General features: G+C 44.1%; 1 protein-coding gene across 1 annotated transcript in view; it reads left to right on the top strand.

Moving 5' to 3' along the window:
• Positions 1 to 21,351, top strand: part of NUP58 (nucleoporin 58) — a 53,855-nt gene that overhangs the window by 3,327 nt on the left and 29,177 nt on the right. Inside the window, exons 3-8 of the mRNA XM_025196599.1 lie at positions 1,176 to 1,315; positions 5,085 to 5,120; positions 11,945 to 12,097; positions 12,997 to 13,131; positions 14,488 to 14,598; positions 19,996 to 20,020. Of these exons, the coding sequence (XP_025052384.1) occupies positions 1,176 to 1,315; positions 5,085 to 5,120; positions 11,945 to 12,097; positions 12,997 to 13,131; positions 14,488 to 14,598; positions 19,996 to 20,020 (600 nt within the window). The remainder of the gene's footprint in view (positions 1 to 1,175; positions 1,316 to 5,084; positions 5,121 to 11,944; positions 12,098 to 12,996; positions 13,132 to 14,487; positions 14,599 to 19,995; positions 20,021 to 21,351) is intronic.

Genomic DNA, 21,351 nt, shown 5'->3' with positions numbered 1-21,351 from the left:
GGGGGGGCTCGGGCTGGCAGTGGACCGGGCCCGGCGCCGCTTCCCTCAACCCCGCGCTGTGCATTGGGGCCTTGCGTCACCGCCTCTTGGCCCCGCGCCGAGGTAGCGCAGGCTGCGCCGGCCTGCGGAGATCGGGCAGGAGGGAGGGGCGATGGCTGCCGCGGCTGCTCCCCCACCCGGGAAGGACCCTGGCAGGGACCCTGACAGCGGGGCAGGGAGTTGGGCATCCCTGCTGTGGGGTAGTCCAGGCTTGTGTAAGGATGGCATGAAAGAGTCATCCTTCTGAAACGATTGACGTCCCATCTTCTCGACAGCAAGGGGCAGCCTGGCTAACGAGGGCAGCTGGTTATAGCCACACCTGAGGGGTGGGGTGGGTGCCCCAAACCATGGGAGTTGCTTATTATAAGGATAAACAGCATCACGTCCCAATTGGCAGTGTTCAGGCTGCCATTCAAAGATGCAGTGTCTGGCATTATATTAACTTTGTACTGAACCATTTCCTGCTAACTGACTTTGACATCTGGTACTGCAGCTTAATTTATGATTCAAATGTCAATTGATACATCGGGAAAAATACTTGGCCATGTTAGTCTGAAGAAGGCAAGTTTATTTCATAATGGCCTTCAAAAATAGAAATGAAAATGCACTATAAACAAACTTGTATTGCGCGTCTATGACTAGTTGTCCCCCTCACAACTGAAATTTTAAAACTTTTAAAATCCTTCTGCAGTTTGGTTTAGTGAAATTTATGCTGAAGGGGATTCGCAATCATGATAGTAGCCCACTGATGTTTTGTGATACATAAAACCACTGTCCATAAACTCTCACATTTAATGTCAAAGAGAATCCTAATATATTTGATTTATGCTTATTGAATAAATTGTGAGTGCAGTTTACTGTTGTTACAGTATTGATCTTCCAAAAATGGAAGCCTGCTTTGCAAATTGTCTTAGAATTTTAAGCATCTACCTCGGTGATGATAAACTGGTAATATGTTCACCCCTTTTGATGCTGTTTTATGGGAGTGAAATCTGACAGCATTACCTTGCAGTTAAAGTTGAATGTGTTGCAGAGTAAGCATCAAGTAAATAAATGGATGAAATTACCTACTGATGCAGACTTGAATTAGGTTGGTCAGAAAAATAATTGTTGCTAATAGTTGTTTAATTTTATAGCTCAACAGGGGGACTTAATTTTGGCACCTTGGGTTCCTCCACTGCTACAGCAACTACGTCGGCTCCTTCAGTGGGTTTTGGAAGTGGACTTTTTGGATCAAAACCCTCGACCGGGTTTACACTAGGAGGTACTAATACAGGTAGGAAGTGCATGTTGATTTTATTCTTACAGTACAGGAGAAACCTATTTTATATAACACAGTGTCTTATACAAACTTATACAAAAAAGCAGGGATAATGCATCATGAACAGGGATCTGGGTTTTCCGTTCATGATGGAAAAACTCAGTAAAACCCAGGCTGCCTCCATGGCCCAGTGGGTGGGACCTGGTGCAGCAGGGCACTGAGCTTATCTGCCCAGCCCCGCTCTGCCCTGCTGCGCCAGGTACCACCTACTAGGCTGCAGAGGCCCCAGGGGCAGGGCAGCAGGCTGGGGAGCCCAAGCCTGCAGTGGGTAGTCTGCACTCCACCACCACCCCCCCTCACCCCCCCTGCTGCACTCCTGCTGTGGGCTCCATGCTCCACTCACCACTGGGGCTGCAGCAGCTGCTGCTTCCTGTGCGCAGTAACTGGTGTTCGGGTGCTGCTGCAGGGAGCAGGGGGCTGCACACCTGGGTCCCTGGCCCTTTAGCCCTGGCAGCTGGGGGCCCTCTCTGACAGGGTTGGGGAGGTGGGGGACAATGGCAGAGGCAGGATGCTGGCATATCGGGGCTGCTCAGTGTCACAAAGCAGTTCGGGGAGGGGACAGCCGCAGCTGGACTTATGTCCTGGTGAGTGGAGGGGGCAGCGAGAGCTCTGATTTTTTTTTTTGTTTGTTTGTTTGGTTTTTTTTGTTTTTTGTTTGTTTGTTTGTTTTTGTTTTCCCATGACAAAAACACAAAATCAAATGCTAAAATTCATAGGTGTTTAGAATTTATTTTACTATAGGTATTGAGGTACTGGTAGGCTTCTAAATTGCTTTAAAATTGTGGCACACATCAGGGCTGGGGTGGCTCCTGGCTGCCGCCACCGCTGGTCCCAGCCCTGTGGTACCACTGCACGTGCAGCCCCAGCTCAGTGTGGCCTGCGTCTGCTCCAGACTCGCCTGCCCAGGCTCGGTGGCAGCTGCTAGGCAGAAACTGGTGCTTGTCACAGGGGGAAAGCAACCCCTTCCCCATACCGCTGCAGGACAGTTCTCGGTGCAGCCACCTAGAGCCTGCACCACACTGGGCTGCCTTGTGGCTGCTTTACACTGTCACCATGCTGAGCAGCCCAGAGGCAGCAGTGGTGGTGGCAGAGCCGCAGGGCAACCTGGTATGGCGCGGGCTCCAGGCAGCTGCATCAGCTACTGCCTGGCAGCGGCGAGGGGGAGGGGCTGCTTTTCTCCTGCACTGAGCAACAGTTTCTGCCCAGCAGCCACTGCTGCTGAGCCTGGACGAGTGAGTCCAGAGCAGGCACGGGGCACACCGGGTTAGGGTTGCCCATGTGAGTCTCTGCCAATACTGCGGGGCTGGAGCCAACAGTAGCGGCAGCCAGAAGGAGCCACTCCAGCCCCACTGCGTGCCCAGGGGACAGCAGGATGTGCCATGGCTGGACAGCACCTGGGCCAGGTGAGACCCTGGGACCTGCCTTGGGCTGGACAAAGCCCCTCTGGCCTGTATTTTGCCCACCCCTGATTTGGGAGTATCTGAAGACCCAGACTGAAGAGTCTGGGAGGTAGGATACTTGCTGGTAGTAGCACCACACAAACTTGAATGATTGAGCTCTGCTCAGTCGATAGAACTCAGAAGTTTATTTGGCCTGAGACATATTTAAAAAAAAAAAAAGTTTGTACTTTATCTAAGTAGATACAAAAGTGCTCCTTTAAAAAAAAAACAACACTGTGCTAAAACTTGCAGCAGTTCCAAAAAAGGTAAAGTACATGAATTCTGGATAAACTAAAAGTCTGTGGGTAGCTGTAGTAATTTGCCTATATAGTAAATTATGTTTATTTCAAGGTTAGTGTTTTCAAATTTACCCCTCAGTTCCATCTGCTCAGGGAGAGTAGGGTCTGACAGGAGTTGTGGGGAAGGAGGTCTGGGGGGGTGCAAACAAGAAGAGGACTGCCTGACCCCCACCCCCCGGACTTATTTTCCCTGCTGTAGCAGTGGGAGGTGGATAAATTCAAAGCAAACCTCCAATATTTAGGTTCAATATCTAGAGAATTATAACAAATGTATACATTTTCCTTATATAAAATCTGATTTTTGGGGGGGGGGAGGGTTATATTCAAGGTAGTCTTATATTTGAGGAAACACAGTAAGTGTATTTGTTCTGTGGAACTTTTGTCTGATTCCATATATACATTCAGTTTATACAAGCTGAAATTTGTACCTTTTGGATGTAGGAAGAGGCTACCCAATCTTGTGCAGTTTATATAGCAGGCAGCTGGGGATTAAGGTTACGCTACATTTTGACTTTAACAATATTCTTAACATCATTAAGGAATACCCTTTAAAACATTTTGTTTAACCTAGTGTCATTTGCAGTATTTTTTAAGTCCTGCTAATTTAGCTTTTTTAATTTGTGTAGGTCTTGCCTTATGGCTTGGACTGTTGAATATGTTTTCCCATACTAGTTTAACCTTTTCATTTAGATCTTGTAGTGCTAGAATGCCGATTAGTTTTTTTTTTAAACTTGAAGCATTTTAAATGTTTTAGAGTCAGCTTTTGCAATATACAATAGGAAATGTTAGTGAATTATAAATTAGCTCCATTGGTTTTAGAGGATGCTGTTTTCCACACGCTTATCTTACTTTCAAAAGCTTCCACTTGCAAGGTGGTTTCACAATACATTACATTTAAAGGGGGTGGGGGTTATCTGTCCCTGGATATTTGTTGTTTATTCCCCTCTGCCTCTCTTGAGTGATTCACTAGTTATTGTGTTCTTGAATAATTAAACTTTCTTGAAAGCTGACATGGTATGGTTCTGGAATGACTGCTCAGTAAAATTACATTTTCCTGGATGAGAAACTATAATTTGAGCTCATGGATTCTTGAGTTGACTTTGAATGTTTTTATTTTCTCCATTGCACTGTAAAAGGCAGTGGCTTTGGCCCCAGCCAGGTAGCAGCAGTGGTGGCAGCTCTCTTGCTGCTGTATGGTCTTCCCAGTGTTCACTCCAGGCTGCACACTATTCTCTCTGTCCTACATTTCCTACCCCCCTGCAACATCCTGTGGTCTTCCCTGAACTCCTCCCAGCCCTCCTCACCTCGATCTGGCCTAGCCCTAGCAAGCTAGCAGTGGGGTGGCAGCTCCAGCCCAGTAGGAAACTACTGCGCCTCTGGCTCCTGCCCAGGGTTTTGAGCCGGAGCTACAGCCGTTGCCTGCCCTAGATCAGTACTTGAATCCAAAATGAGAATCTTTGTTTCTCATGTTGAATGGGGGATCTCTCATCTTAGATTGGAGCAAATATGGTAGTAACTGTTGGTTTTGTGTGACACACTATTCTTTTCTCTTTTAAATGTTACTATATTTAAAATATGTACTGTTAAGTTTAGTATAGTTTTTACTAAGTATCACATGTTATTATCTTTGAAGAATTGCAAATGCTCAAATTTCTGAACAATATGAGTTACCTGAATGGTGTTTTGGTCAGTTCTTTCCAAAGCGTCCAGATAACTGAAAATGTATTTCAATTACTGCCTCTTAACAGTATTTTTAACATGAGTTATGAATATTGTTTAGAAGTCAGTTGTTCTTTACTAGGTGGGTTTAAGCTACTGGTATTGATTGTTGTGTGTTAAAAAGACTGCTTTGGGGAAAACTGGCTTTATGGCCAGTAAAATACTAAGGCAGTAATTTAATTCTCTATGTATAAAACTTATCAAAATGTGGTTAAAATTGTTTTTCTTTTGTTCTCTTCTGATTTTTGTTTGTTTGCTTTTTGGCAGGAACAGCAACAACTATTGCTACAGGATTAACACTGGGTAAGAAACTAATTTATAAGCTAATTGTATTGTTTGGTGACAAATGACTAAGGGTCATGGCAGGTGTTGCATTTAAGGCACAGTTGTGTTAATCATGCTGTAAATGGCAACATGCTACACGTTCAGCCAAATTATAGCATTGTAAAATAGTAGACCAGCCACAAAGATGTTCCACGTATAATGTAGACAGCCTCTGTCACTGTCATTGAACAATACTGTTATCAGTGTTGTTCTGTACAAATATGCAGTAGGTACCTAGAATACAAAGTGAAGACTTCCTTATGCTCTGTAGTAAAGTAAGTGCGTGTGTATGCGTGGGGATGATAGGGAGGCTGGAACCTGTATTCCTCTTCTGCTCCCTGATAGATCAACAGCAGGGAAGTTCTGAAATGTTTTCTCGGAGATACTGCAAAAAACAAAGTATTTCAGGGGATTTTTCCTCATTTATAGATTATAAGAAAATACTTTTCCCATATGCACAACCTCAACAGATTGCAACCCTTTGCTTCTTATCAGTGTTTTTTCCTCTGTAGAAATTCAGTTGAGCCATTTTATAGTACTTTAGTTCAGGGTTAAGCAATTATTTGGGCTCATGGGCCCAAATTAGGGAGTTTTGGTGAGCTGTCACAGGCCAGGTCAGCACCCCCTTTCTCCTCCTCCCCCCTCATGTCACCAAAACTCCCTAAATTGCTGCATCCTGTCCACCTGGGCACGCACCCTACCCATGCAGGTCCCAGCTGGTTTCCATGGAGACCCTGGGATTGCAGAACAGTGACAGCGCCAGGACAGGCCCAGAGCAGAGCTACGATCCACTCCCTGCACTCGCCTACCTGCATAACCTGCACCTGGTGCAGGGGCATGTGGACAGCAGATCATGGTTGTGCACTTTGCTCAGCCAGGAGGAGGCTACAGGCAAGCAGGGAGTAGCATCCGGGAGTGGTGCAGGTGGGGCCGGAGTTGGGATCACAGGGCCCTGGCCCCATGCTGTCCCTGTGATCCTAGTCCTGCTGTCTACCTGTCCTGCTCCCTACCTGTCCATGGCCCCATCCCAGCAGAGCACAGAACAGAGCCATGATCCGCTGTTCGCATATCAGTGCGACGGACACCAGTTCTGCAGGCAGGGGCTTGTGGGTAGTGGATCATAGCTCCAACCCTCAGCCCCAGCCTTGTGATTCCAGGGTTTTCGTATAGACCTGTTGGAGGCAGGGCCCATGGCCATGCAGACAGGATGAGGCTGCAGGTGGGGAGCTGCATCCAGGGCTGGGTCTGGGATCTTGGGGTGGTGACAGCGCAGAACCAGGGCAGAGCCATAATCCACTTGCGGCACACCCCTGTCTGCAGAACTGTTGCCCATCATAGGAGTGTGGGGGCAGCAGATCATGGCTCTGCTCCACGCTCAGCTGGGATCTGCTGTTTGCACATCCCTGTGAGGGGCCAGTTCTGCAGGCAGGGGCATACAGGAAGTGAATTGCAGCTCTGCCCTGGGTCCTGGCCCGTCACTGTCACCACCATCCACAATCCCAGGGTCTCCATGGAGACCAGCCAGGACTTGTGGGCAGGGCACGTGGGATGGGGCTGCAGGCAGAAGGGGAGCTGCATCCAGGGCCGGGTCTGGGATCTTGGGGTGACAGCGTGGGGCCAGGGGTGGGTCAGAGCTGTGAACCACATGGGCCGTGGATCATAGCTCTGCCCCAGCCCCGCATTGTCACTGCCCTGCAATCCCACCCCATTATCCTACCCTTTCCTGCTCATTTCACTCCTGAACACCACACCCCGCCCACCTGCAGCCCTATCCCATCTGACTGGCCACATAACTTGCCCATGTGGATCCTGCCCCTGGTGGTGGGTGCAGGGCAGACTGACTGGGTTACCTGGTTAGTGGTGCTGAGTCCATGGGCAACGGCAGCCAGAAGAAACTGCTGCTGCTGGAACTGCCAGGAAGCAAGTCCAGCCACCACACTGCTCCAGCTCTGCTGTGTTCTGCCGCCCACCAGTATCGGCCGCATGTGCCATGGCCTGGGCTGGGTAGGACCAAGGGAGTTCCCATAGGCTGGACAAAGTCCCTTAGCAGGCTGCATCCAGCCCCTGAGCTGCATTTTGCCCACCCTTGCTTTAGTTCTACTAACAGTTCTTCAAAGAAGCTCATATAGCTTTAAAATCAGCTAACTACATGTTTTCTTTTCTCTTCAGCCCTGTGGCTGTTAAACGTTGAAAAGGCATGCATTTACAGTAAAAAGAACTAGCTTGTTATCTTTTTTTTTTTAAATCGGAGAGAATACAGTTTAACGTAGAAATACATTTTAGAGAAGGGGAAAACAAGTTAACGAAGATCATAGAGACTACGTAGTGTTACTATGAATCTAACAGTCTCTTCAAAGTTTTTTTCACAAGGGTTCTTTGTGTAATCAGGGTACATAAAAATCAATTATTTGTTTTTTAAAAAATTAAAAATACTGGATTTTTTTTTATTTAAAGCAGATTTTTTAAAATGTCAGTTGTTTTCCTTTTTAAAAACAAACCAGCTTAAAATGAAATTTTAATTTTAACACAGCATAAACTAAGGTATAGAGATAAGGTGGAGTTAAAGGCTGATTTTCTTCTATATAAGAATGAGGGGAAAAATATCTAACTTTTGAGGTCGAGCTTTAAAAGTATGCTATAATATTTAATGCATTAGGGGCTTGACCCTGCAAGGGAATTGAGGTGTATACTACTGGGTACAAAGGATCAGCAGAGTCATCACAGGGGTTGGAACCTGGCCTCTGACTCCAGCAGATGCCATGTGTGCTCCTTAATCAGGATTATCCACTGAACCCACCTGGATGGTGTCAAACTCCTGTTTTACTCTCTGTACCTGAGCTCTGATTAGCTTGCTCTCAAATAATTAATTTCAGGGCTAGAGGTGAACCATTCAAACAGTACATGTTTGTTGAGGATGTTTTAAAGCAAGTCACACCACTGAACTGGTGAAAGTCACTTGCACGGCACCTGGAACCTGTTTGCTGGAGTAACCTCTTCTGCAGGTGCAGAAAGAATATTTTCTTCATGTGGACTTGGTTCATTCAAAGCTGAGAAATGGATCAGGAGTTAAAAAAGCAAGAAAATTTGTTCTTTCTCTTCCTGTCTGTGAATAGAAAGAGGGAGGAGAATGAGATTTATGAGTTCTAAAAACTTAAAAGAGGAGAGGGTAAACATTTTCAGAACAGCCTATGTGTTTTTAAAAAAAAGTGTCATTTTAAAGTGAATTGGGCAAGTAGGAACCTAAGCTCAAATGACATTCATCTAGACATTTTAGAAAATCTTTCCTAAGGTGACCTGAAAAAAATGGTTTAACTTACTAACTACAGTTCATAGTTCCAATACTATAACAGTTGATACTAGTGTTTAATAAATTAGTTAGCTGTAAATGTATGATTTGTTTTGGATGCAGAAACTTTTTTATCAGAATATTAAAGTTTTGTTTAATAAATTTGAAGTGCTAGTTTTCTGTTTAAACTCAAGGCATCTTAATGCAGCTTAGTCCAAATATGAACAAAAAGTCAATCATCCAGTGAATAAAAACTACACATTTCACCATTTTGTAGCATACTAAAATGTAGGATTTCTAGTAATCCAAATACATTAAGCTACATATTTTTATATCTCTATATATCTAGTTTGTGTACCTAGGAAATGTATGTACCAGATCTACTGTAAAACTGTATGTAGTTGTAAATCACCATTGTAATTGTTTATATCAACCAGTGAAAATTTCTTTCATTAAAAAACCTAAAAAATATACAATGGGGAAAATTGATAAAAATAGCTTAAATTGGGCTTGATTTAAATCAGTCATTTAAATTGATCCACCTTGGCGTAAATATGGCCTCATATCAACCTTTGGACTTGCTTTAATGATGATCATTATTGAGATCAGGATTTCTTGTTAATACCAGAGAATGTCGGTTGTAAACTTGTAGAATGTCCACTTCCCACAAGCCCCTGCCGCTGCCTCCTCCCCTCGCACCTCCCGTGCCTCCTCCACCTCCTCTATCATCTCCTAATTGATTATGAAAATGTGGGAAGAAATCAGGATATTTCTCTAGTGTGTGTGGTATTTGGGTACATAACTTGATCATTGTCCCATGTCTTAGCCAGTCTCTGCATGATTTTATTGTCATTGTGCCAAGAATCGTATATTGTGGACCAAAGGCAGATAATAGCTACTCTGGCCCTGGCTGAAGGGACTACTTTCTGACTTCCTGCTGCTGCTGCTAATTTGTATAGAAGTAATACAAATGTAAGGAGACTAATGCTATGATTAGGTACTACAGATGGTTCATCACAGGGGCACAGAAGGGAATTGGTGAGGTTTTATTCACCAAGGCGCCCCCGGGGGTTACAAGAAATAATGGCCACAAGCTAGCAGAGAGCAGATTTAGACTAGACATTAGGAAGAACTTCTTCACAGTTAGAGTGGCCAAGGTCTGGAATGGGCTCCCAAGGGAGGTGGTGCTCTCCCCTACCCTGGGGGTCTTCAAGAGGAGGTTAGATAGGTATCTAGCTGGGGTCATCTAGACCCAGCCCTCTTTCCTGCCTATGCAGGGGGTCGGACTCGATGATCTGTTGAGGTCCCTTCTGACCCTAGCATCTATGGATATCCACTATATGAACTTAGACAAACCATGAATGCTCTCACACAAAAGGGAGATATTTTGCATAATATTTCATCATGCTACTTATTAAAGCTGCTGACTAGAGTTAAAAAAGAACTGACTGAAGGACTATTGGATGGGGAATCTATCTCCATCTCCTCCACCCTCTCCATCATCACCTCTTCCACCATCTCCTCCTCCTGTTCCATCTCTTTCCCCCTCCACCACCTCCATCATCTCCCCCTTCCCACCTCGTCCTACTCTCCCCCCAACTCCTCCCCCACCTCATCCTCCAATCCACCTTCTCCTCCATCATCTCTGCCTTGTCCACCTTCTCCTCCTCTCCCTCCACCCCACCTCATCCTCCCCACCTCATGGTCTTCCTCCTTCATCTCTCCCTTCCCCACCTCTTCCCCCTTTTCTTTCTCCTCTTCCTTTTCCACCTCCTCCTCCCCCACCTGTTCTCCCATCTGTTCCTCCACCTTGTCCCCTCCCCCACTGCCATCATCTCCACCCCTTCTCCCCATCCCTTCTCTACCTTGTCCTCTTCCACCTCTTCCCCTACCTCATCCTCCTGCCCCACCACCACCTCCATCACCTCCTCCTTTTCCCCCACCTTGTCCCCCTCCCCCCACCCACTCCATCTCCACTTCCTCTTCTACCATGTCCCCTTCCCCCACCTCATCCTCTTCCTCCTTCCCCAGCTTCTCCCGATCTCTTCCTCCCTCACCTCCTCCTCCTCTCTCCCTCCTCCACACCCACCTCCACTTCTGCCTCCTCCTCCTCCTTCCCTCTCCTCCCTACCTCATCCTCCTCCACCTCCCTCTTCCTTCTCTTCTCTCACCTTGTCCTCCACTGCCTCCTCGCCCACCTCCCCTACTTCTTCCTCCTCTCCCTCCTCTTTCTCCATCATCTCTTCCTCCTCCATCATCATTTTCATCGCTCCCCCCCAATAAGTTTATGAACATTATGTGCTCTTCAGTATAACTGAAACTGTGCAAAAATAGTTATTTCACATTTGGTTCAAACTGAATAACGCAGGACTTCTATTATGGCAGTTATAGGACACGTCTTCTATACCTAGTAAACTGCAAGTGTCTGGACTTGGCATTTCTAGTTATGAAGAGTAATTGTATTGTGTTGTTCATGTTGGATGTTCTTTGTGATCTTTATCTTCATTATTAAATTCACTCTTACAATCCATTGTGACCAATTTATGTCCACATAAAACTAAAGCATCTCAACAAGACTTAAAGCTTTCAGAAAAACAAACTAATTCTGTATTTCATGACTAAGACATCCAAAGGAATGAGCTAGTCTTCCTTAGTGACAATTCTTAAAGCGGGGTAACATTTTTCTGGGTAGGCACATACATTTAAAAAATATGCCACATCAAATTCTGGTCTCCTATGTATTCTTTATTAAAATATTTCAGAGCAGGTATGAGATTCGCGCGTATTACTACACTTTGGTGGATTGTGTTGCAGGACCCACCGTAAAACTACTAGTGAATCTAATATCCTATGCTTATATTTCAGTTTATGTATTACATTTCTCTCCCTGCCTGATTGCACTCATGCAATCCTGTTGGGCCAGGGAAAGGGATAAGGGCAGGAAAACTTTGTCATTGCCTAAATTCCTTTCGTTAAGTAGTAATGACCCCAGATCCAAACTGCCCTGATTAAGAGAAGGATCACTAATCAAGAGAGGGGCAAATAACGCAGTTCTTGTATTCGGCCATAGACGATCTATATTTAACATTTTACTAAAGTTAGAACACATTTTTCATGATAGGTGTCAGCTGTCTCCCTCTTTAGTAGGAGAAGTATCCCTTGTCCAGTGATTGAAGAGAACAGGCAAATCTACAAATGAACTGAAGACCCATTGTCAGATCCATGGACATTTTTTGAAGAGAGAAAATGTTGGGTTTAACTTGTGTAGAAAGGGTCAATAAGATATGTATATGAAACAAACCAAAATGTGAGATGGTTATTCTTTCAAGGGCATTCTTGTGACTTTCCCATTAATATTTATAACATGAAATTCATTTTGAAGGTGAAAAATTTGTTAGATTTAGATTTGTTAGATTTAGACAAAACAACTGCTAAATGGGTTAGTTTGGGGAAAAAAAATCATATTGAAAATATTTTTTGGATAAAATGTTTTATAACTGGTCTGTCTTTGTTCTAGGAGCTCCTGCCACAACATCTGCCTCTACCACCGGTTTTAGTTTAGGATTCAACAAGCCTGCTGGTTCAGCCACACCATTTGCTCTGCCTATTACTTCTACCTCAGCAGGTGGCCTCTCACTTTCTTCTGCTCTGACATCAACTCCTGCAGCTGGTAAAGAAATTTTTGCATTTGTAACTGTGAACTTCACAAATGTTTTGAGAGAGCCGAGCGTCATTAATGTTATGGTTGAGAGTCTTAACGTAGATGAACTGTTGGATGCTGCTATTATTTTAAGTACCATATTAATGCTGAAAGTTTAAAAGATGCAGTGATTTAAGTGGTAGCAATAGTTAAGGGTTAATTTATGCCAGGGCTTCAAACTTTGATAGCAAGTTAGAGTTGTAAAAGATTTTCCCAACAAAACTTTTCCCATTGTAGACAGGGTCATTGTAATATTCAAAATGATTGTCTAGCATAGGTAGGAAGAATGTATGCCTCCATAAAGCTATCTCACAATTGACACGCTGTTATAAGCACACCTCTGTTCCATGTGTGCAATATACACAACAGTATTTTCTGTTTAGTTTTATGAAAGCCAGCTCCAACAGCTTGCCACTCACCACATGGGTATAAGCTAAAAGCCATGCACTGTATTTTCTAAGGCACAGTATTTCAGCTCCTTTATTCATTACTCATTCCAAAACTCCAAATCATCCCTTTTAGTAGAAGTTTTGAATCCCTAATGAGCGGTGCCTTGATGTCCACCATGAATTACTTTTCTTCACACATACATACAGAAAGACCGAAGTGTTATTCACTACAGCAACCTAGACCTAAATTCTGTTGCAATTGTTCAGCATGGTAGAAGGCATTCTTGAAATTAGGACACTTTCAGAGGTTTGAAGTGTACAAACAGCCTAATAATCCCTGTTGGCAATTTTTATATTAAATTTAGGGTTGTTGTTTTTTTTCCCTTTTTGAAGAATGGAAAATTGATGTTTCTGAGCAGTTTTTTAGCTGTCTATACATCCTGTAGTTTCTGTGTTAAGCATACTTTCTTTTCATTGCAGGTTCTAGTGGATTTACATTAAATTTGGGTAGTACAGCTGCCACAACTACAACTGCACCTACAGGTCTATCTCTAGGAGGAGCATTAGCTGGTTTGGGAGGTTCTCTGTTCCAGAATACAAGCACAGCAGCAACAGGTGAAGATAGTTTTATTATCCTCTTTGCTTCCACTTTCCAATACTGAAACATAACGTATGGATAGGGCAAAACCTGACTCATTGCATTATAAAAACTGTTGCAGTAGATTTAAGAGTACTACTGGCCTTGGCAGGTATAAAATAAAATATCACAATGATATTACATCTGTGTTCTCTTCACCCTTAAATTGAATTGATTTGAGTAAGTCTTTATTAGAACCCAGAAGGACTTCTGTATAACGACTTGTCATGGTTGGAACAAGGAAGTTATTTGATCAGAAATGCAAAGAGGGGTGTTCTGTAAAGTAATATACTTTGTGCTATGAAATAGGTTGAGACCTTTTGATTCAAATTAACTCCCTGTTCTTTCTAGTGACTTTTCTGACTGAATAATGCAAAGCTTTGACCCCCCTATATGGTAACTTTTTTCAGTCTCATCTGTTAGAGTGTAACTCCCTTTCAGCTCGTTGTTCATGGATATCACCAGGGAAAGAAATCTAAAGCATAGATAGATGTAACAATGCCAAATCTGTTACCCCTATAAACTGTTAAGCTGCAATTTAGGTGTACACGCTCCTATAGTTATGCAAATATAGCAAAGCTGTTGCAACTTTAACCCTGTTGTGTTCAGACTTACTTTTAGCTAACTTGCATCACTATAGGATCATGCGGGCATCTTACAGTGTAACAACTGACACACATTCCTTAGTAGCAGCTCTTCCTCCATTTTAAAACGGTTAAACATGTGCTTTTGTCAGTAACCATAGTGTGCGTGTTCCCTTCAAGCAGTTGTAGTGACACAAGGAGTTAAGTGTCTTGTAAATATTTTCCTGTTTGTTGTTTTATATTCACCAAAGAAATCAGTGATCTTCAGATTTGCACCTGTATATGAATATAGGGGTACTATTTTTTTTTCCCTCCAGCTGTTTTGGGAAGCCTTCTAGCTACTGGGAGAAACCATGTAGAAAAGATGATGAGAATTTTCTGATGATACCTTCCTGTTCTCACTCCTCCATTAATCCCTATACTTTGTTACAGGAAGTTGCTAGCTGCAAAGCAAGCACTTTTTACTGTGTGGACATAGTTTAAAATTAGTGTATTAATCATGAATGAAGCATCATGACAGAACATGCATTGAAGATGCAACTGATTTAGGTGCATAAATGCTTTAGTTAGGTTTAAAATATGTAAAAAATAATTTTCTCTTCCTTTTCTCCCTGTGCTATTTTGCTGGATAACTTGCAATGAAACAAACCATGATGATCTACATAATTACCTAAGCACAAAATATTACAGCTTAAAGATGTTTTAAGTGAAGTTGGGAATTACTGAAACAACTGTTTGGATTACTTCTAGGTCTTGGACAGAATGCTTTGAGTTTGAGTTTGGGGACAACAGCAGCTCCTTCAACTACTGTTAACGAAGGTCTTGGTGGCATAGATTTTAGTAGCTCTTCAGATAAAAAGAGTAAGTTGTGAATGCTATCTTTCTGGAATTTGGAAAATGCCTGTTATATTTCTTTTGGGAAATATGTTATTTAATTAATGCTTTCAGAAAAGGCATTGATTATTTTGGATAAGATCAGTTATTTTAAAAATAAATGTCTTTATCAGTTGTTTTAACAACTTACTATTTTTTCCGTTTTAATAAATAAAAAGTTACTGTTAATTTCTGCACCTCTCACTGTGGCAAATTCCAAACTAGAGGAAAACCTTGTTAATTCAAAATGGAGGGGACCAGGAAATAGCAACTTTGAAATAAGCAGTTTTGAAATAAACGTACTCTGTCGCATAGGTATTAAATAGTATGTTAATAGAGAACCCCAGTTGTATAATTACTGCTTTAGTTTTAAATAAATAAAGAAAAAACTATAGAATTGATGTACAGGCAGTCCTCAGACTTATGACACAATTGGTTCTTGAAAACTGCATCTTAAATTGAAACATTGTAACTCGGAACCATTTTTCCCATAGGAACAATGTTATAAATGAGCGATTTGGTTCCTGAACCAAGGCCGGATACCCTGTTTTCACCAAAAATAGCCCAGAATTTTTTACTCAATCAATTATAGATGAATAATATAGCTACATTAATGTATTTATATTGTAAATAGCAATCATATTGATTTGGAAGGACTTCTTTGAGGTGAGTTTGCTGGACTTTTTGAAGGGCTCTTGGCTGGAGTCTTTTAAGGAGTATTGGCTGCAGGCTTTTCTGGAATCTTGTCTGTTTTCTTAAAGAAAGTATCCAAGGAAGTTTAAACAGATGTTCTCCAAGGAGATGGGCGGCGCAGCGAATTTGTTTGCTGGCATGGCATTGTGTTGGATCAAGCATTGTACGGTTGAAACTGACGTCAGAAAGTTGAAACAGGGTGTCAATTTATAGACATCATAAGTGCTGTTCGTTGTAACTCGAAACGTGTTAAGTCGAGGACTGCCTGTATTTTATCTTTTTGTAAACTACTTCAGGTTTCAGCACAGGTACTCCATAAATATACTTTTATACTTTTGAGGAGCATTTTTGCACATGTTTATGCACACTGCGAGCTAGGTGACATTAGTCCAGAACCAAAAGGTTCATGATTTACAATATGGTTCGCAGGGCTGGGCCCCAGCAGAGTCAGCAACATGGCGTTTCAAGCCATGGTGACTCCACAGCACTGCACTATGCAGTACGTGTGTACTCCAAAAACAGCCCCAACCCACAAAGGGATCTGTGTGCTAATTACACCCCCCACCCATTCATGATTGGAACACAAGTCTTGGCACCCTCCAAAAATTGAAATTCAGACATGGCACAGGGCTGCTTGGTCTGGCTCCACCCCACAGAGGACAGGGCCACACCAGTTGCATTCAACGGGCCAAGCGAAGGACAACACAGCCTCTCATCTACATAGATGCTCGGTGATGTTAACGAGACATTTAAGACTGGTGAAGAAAGAGGAAAATTTGCAAATGGTAAAGAAAGGCACTGATCAGCTATGGCAGTGAAGAAGCCTAAATGTATTCCATGTAGTGGTTCACTGTGACTTGAAAAAGAGTTAGTGCTGAGGGGGACCGAATGCAGAGGGCACCATCTTATTAAGAAGAGTTGTACTTAATATAGCCTTGTGGTGGATTCATGCAGGCATATTTGCACAGTATGGGCCTCAGCCTTGTGTCAGGTGTCCTATGTATATGCTCAGTACAAACTGCATTCAGTCAGCTTTGTAGTTGGTTCTCATTATTGCAGTTTAATCATAGGCAAAGTATTTAACAAGGGTTTCCTGGTACAGGGGACCAGAAAATGGCTTTGAATTTCAAAGTAGTTGTATTTTGAATGATCCATACCATAAAGCACATCAAAACCTGTGTTTTTGGCTGAGGAGTGACAATAACTTTGAAGCATCCAGTACTTCAAATCATCCAATATTGACCTAAGAGGATTTTCCTTTAGTCCTTTTCATTTGTTTTCACTGTGGGTTTTCCTATGTAAGTATAGAGCCAGCACGTCTTTAGTTGCAATCACTCATCAATGAAGCACTTTTACATGTGGTATTGGCTGCAGGGAGGAAACCTATGAACTCTGTTTTGTTTTGTTTTGTTTTGTTTTGTTTTGTTTTGTTTTTTCAAACATGAGCTTCTGTTGCCTGAGCCAAAAGACACAGGCCCCTTACTTGCAAGGCTGTACCAGGTTTGCAAAGCTCAGCATATGCACCAGCCAGCTGGCAGGGTGGAAAAGAAGCTGTCTTGTAAATGGGGGTAAAAATATAAAGAAACACTTCTTTTGAAAATAACTCTCTTCTGTTGTATTTTCTGTTTTCTATTGTAATTAATTTTAAATATCATGGAAACATTTCTAATTGTGTTGCTTTTTTTGTAGAAAGATGGCAAACTACTCTTGCAGCAAAATTTAATTTAATATTCTCTTTCAAAGTTGCATAGTTTGGTTAAAGATACAGTACTACCTCATCCCCTTAATGAAATTTTAAGTAAAGTTACTTGCAAAAGTGTGCTTTCATGGTCACAGTACAGTTTTACCAAAATATTTAAATAATTTCTCAACACTTATAATAATCCTTAATAAATATTTTATTTACTTCCAGTGCAGGTGCATCTACATGCACAATTAATGCAAAGCATTAAACTTGGGTGCATATTGCACCAGCGTTTATTGCTTCTGGGCATTGCATTTACACATGCAACATGTTGCAGGATTGTAGCACGTTGAGCCGGGTTGGAGCAGCCCTGGTTGATACAGAGTCCAGTGGGGGAGGGTCAGCCAGCCAGCCTGGGGCTGCTCCAACCCAGCTCAACATGCTGTAGCTTGCAGGCACCCCCTGCAGTGAAGCACCCTTATGCCGCAGCCAGCCCAGTCCCTGTCTATACATGTGTTCTAGCAAAGTACTTTACTCCACTGCAGGATAGTACTTGTATATAAAAGTACTATCTTTATATACACGTACTATCCTGCAGCAAAGTAAATTAGTTTACTCTGTCCTAACAATGTCACACAAGTAGATGCTGATGTTTTACTGTGGAGCTAATTAGTCAACTCCACAGTAAGCATTTCATGTAGACGTGCCCAATATCAGGTTAGTTAAACTACTTCTTCTCAGACTTTTAAAGAAGTAGCAATTCATTTCTGTCTGTTCACTGATATTATTTTATTACAAGCTCTTGATATTTTTAGAGCGTAATTTGAGGGTAGCGATTCCAGTGGCTGAAACTGTAAGGTATTTTGTCAGAAACTACATGAAATCCATTTTTATGAGTTTTATTGGAACTGTAGAAGTTTCAGACTGTTAAGGAACTAGTGCTTTCATGTTGTTGGTATATACATTTTTCTTAAAAGAAAGGCTTTGCCAAAGGAGGTAATGGTACACTGGGAGCTTGGCAGAAGGTCTGTCTCCAGGGTACTTATATAGCTCAGTTATCATAGATATGGAGTGTCTCAGGGTAGCTTTATCCTCACAACAGCCCTTAAAATAGAGAAGCATTAGCTTCATTTTACAGAGGTACTGACACGCTAAGGGCCATTAGGAAAGGGACCCAGACATGAAGACAGTTAGAATCACTGTGCCTGTCCCCAGGAGCAGAATTCATAGCCATGAATTATGCACCACAGTGCATGGTGAAAGTTAGGTGCTTGGGACTGGAGTTCACAACTGTTAACCGGTTGACATTTTTTAAATTATTTTTATTTTTACTGCTTGATGGAAATGAATAAGCAGCTCTGAGAGCAGGGACCAAAACGCCAGCCAGAGGGGCACCCCATAGGTTCAGAAATTTGGGGGGTAGCAGCAACGTTAACTGTTGCTCTAACCCAGGGGTTTCCAACCTTTTTATACTGCAGACCAGCAAACTATCTAATTTCCATATTTAAATTTAATTCCCATATATAAATTTAATGGGGGGGGGCGCAGGGTTGTGAGGATCAGATTGGGTTGTGCAGGAGAGAGGGCTGTGCAGGAGATTTCCTGGGGGACCCTGCTGGGACTGCCTAGGAAGGAGGGGTTTTGCTGCTTTTCCTAGGAGCAAGCAGCAGAGCTGCCTCCTCATCCTCCATTCTGGGCATTTCCCCTCCCGCATTCCCCCCACCCAGCCGCAGGCGGGGTTAGGGGCGTCCTGCCCGGCCTGGGGCAGGCCCTGGTACCCGGTGTGCATGTAGCACCTCACCGGGCACGGCCATGACAGCAGGAGCGGGACAGATCACAGAGCTGGCTGCCTCCCTCCCGGGGCTGCCCTTCTGCCCAGCTTTAACCCCAGACAGTGCAGGTGATTGCTGGCAGGGGAAGCCATGGCCCGGCAGCCAACCTGTGGTGGCCTGGTACCAGGCTGCAGCCCAGTGGTTGGGAACCCCTGCTCTAACCTGTAGGCTTTTAAACAAAGGTGGGGGGCAGCGCCATCATCTTTTTTGAAAGTGACTATGGCTGTAGTTTGGGCTGTTTCTGGTCTGAGCATGCCTAAGTGTAGGCATGCCTAGTTGGTAAATCACAGTTGAGTTTAAGATGACCAGTCCTGTCCAAGATAGTAGTAGTTCTGTGCAAAGTAGATCTCTAAGTTCTTAGTGAACTTCACTAATACACTGAGGCACTGAAGTGGTTAATCAAGAGTTGTGGGGATTGTGCTTTCAAAATTAGGTGCATGAATTCTGCCTGAGACCCATTTCAGGAAACTAAGTTCTTTTGTGTATATGGGCGTTGGTGATTTGCTCAAGGGCACGTAACAAGCCTGTAGTGGAGCATTGACCCTTAGTCTCCTGAATCCCACATTAATGCCTTGACTATTGAGCCATCCTTCCCATTAAGGAGATAATATATTTGTCTGTGAAGTGCCATGAGCCCCAGTGGTGCTGCATAAAAAATATATAAGGCATGGGCACACAAACTGCTTTTTCCCTAGGCAAAGGGAGTAGGCTTTTCTCACACACCAGCTGCTCTGCAATAACAGTCTGTGTGTGCATATGCTTATTTGCTTGGTAAATGATAGCTAACTTGTAGTCGCTTATTCCTCTTCCATTGATGGCTAAGCTGTCACAGGGTAGCCTTTATTTACCACAGGGCAAATCTGTGCATGTAGGCATTTACCACATGGCAGCTGAGATGTGGTGGAGCTGCCCCTCTTTCCTACCCCCCCTCCCCTCCCCTCCCCCCACACAAACTTTCCCTTACAGTAAGACCTTGTGTGCTCATGTCTGTAGACTGCAAGAAAGGGAAATAACACAGAATGAATACAAGTAAATACAAATCTTCTCCCAGGTAGGGTAGGGTTATCCTGAAGTTAAGCAAGCAATGGCAGCCAGCTTATCTCTCAAAAAAACTGTTTGAAGGACTAAGCAAAAAAGTTCAGAGTATTTTCTTATGAAATTGTCTGTGTCTTGTAGGTGACAAAACGGGAACAAGACAAGAGTAAGTATATTTTAGTTTTTTTCTTCACGTTCTACGGTTCATTAGAAAGTAATGAAGCTTTGTACTCTTTTATCTATTTTTGTTTTGACATTTTTAAAAGTGTGTGTAATGTAAAGAAAGAGTTAACTTTGATACACAGGTTATGGAAGATGCCTGGGTTCTAATGACATTGTTGGTCTCACCAAGACCAAGATAAACTGGACATCACTTTAAGTAGAAAACAGTTACGTAGCACTTGAAAGCAGAGAAAGAAATCACTGTCTTATAAACCACAAAATGAAGTTCCAATATTTGTGATCTGTTATTAGCAGGAATTCTACTTTTCCCTGATTAAAAAAAAATCACAAATTCTCTGATTAAACCCCCCCGAATCTGTGATTAAAACGAAAGGCCTCACACCCCCCCAGCCCTGCCAGAAGGGGCCCCCAGTAGCCAGGGCTATGGGGCCAGGGACCCGGGTCCACAGCCCCCTGCCCCCAGCAGAGCGGATCCTGGCTGCTACTGCCTGCGGCCTGCCTGCTATGGGCTCAGTGAGGCGGAAGGGGCAGGGGGTACCCGTGCCTCCCACATCAGTGCACAAAGCAGGCTGCCTGCTGCAGGCTGAGGCTCCCAGCCCTGCTGCCCTCCCCCAGGGCCTCCGTAGCCCAGCACCGCTGGGCTCAGTGGGGCTGGGTAGGGAAGCTTGTTGCCACTGTGAGCTCTGCACTGGCCTGGTGAGGCATCCCCTGCCCACATGGCAGCAGTGAGGGATACAGCTCTGCACTGCTGCCCCTGCTGTTGCTGCATGTACAAGGGACACATTGCCAGGGCAGCATGGAGCTTACAGTGACAAGTAGCTTCCCCGCACAGCCCTACTGTGCCCTGCAGCGCCGGGTCGCACTTGTTGAGCTGCAAAGTCCCCAGGGGAGGGCAGCAGGGTGCGCATGCACTTGCCCCCATCCTGCCCACAGATATGGGGGGGCACTGGTCCCCCACCCCTCCAGGAGTGCGCACAGTGGTGGGGAGCCAACCCCACCTCCTTTGCCCCCCAGACGAGCTGCCCATGGCCGCATCTGACTCCCTGCTAGGGCCCTGCAGTGGCCATGCATTGCAGCTCCAAGCCCCACACACTGCCCAGCTAGGCAGCATGCCCAGCCCCAGCTCCCTCCCTCCCTATGGGGGCCTCAATCCCACCCTCCCACACTTACATACGGGAACTGCTACCCCCCTCCCCCACGCTCAGCTTTTCCCTGGGCTCCTTCCCGGCTCCTTCCCGGAGCAGGGAAAAGCAGCCCCTTGCCTGCCCCATAGTTGGCAGTCCCTGCTACAGCCGCCTGCGGCCCATCTGGGGG

This window comes from Alligator sinensis, unplaced genomic scaffold (genome assembly GCF_000455745.1).
Source record: "Alligator sinensis unplaced genomic scaffold, ASM45574v1 scaffold777_1, whole genome shotgun sequence".
Taxonomy (NCBI): domain Eukaryota; kingdom Metazoa; phylum Chordata; order Crocodylia; family Alligatoridae; genus Alligator; species Alligator sinensis.
This window is presented reverse-complemented; position numbering and strand designations above follow the sequence as displayed.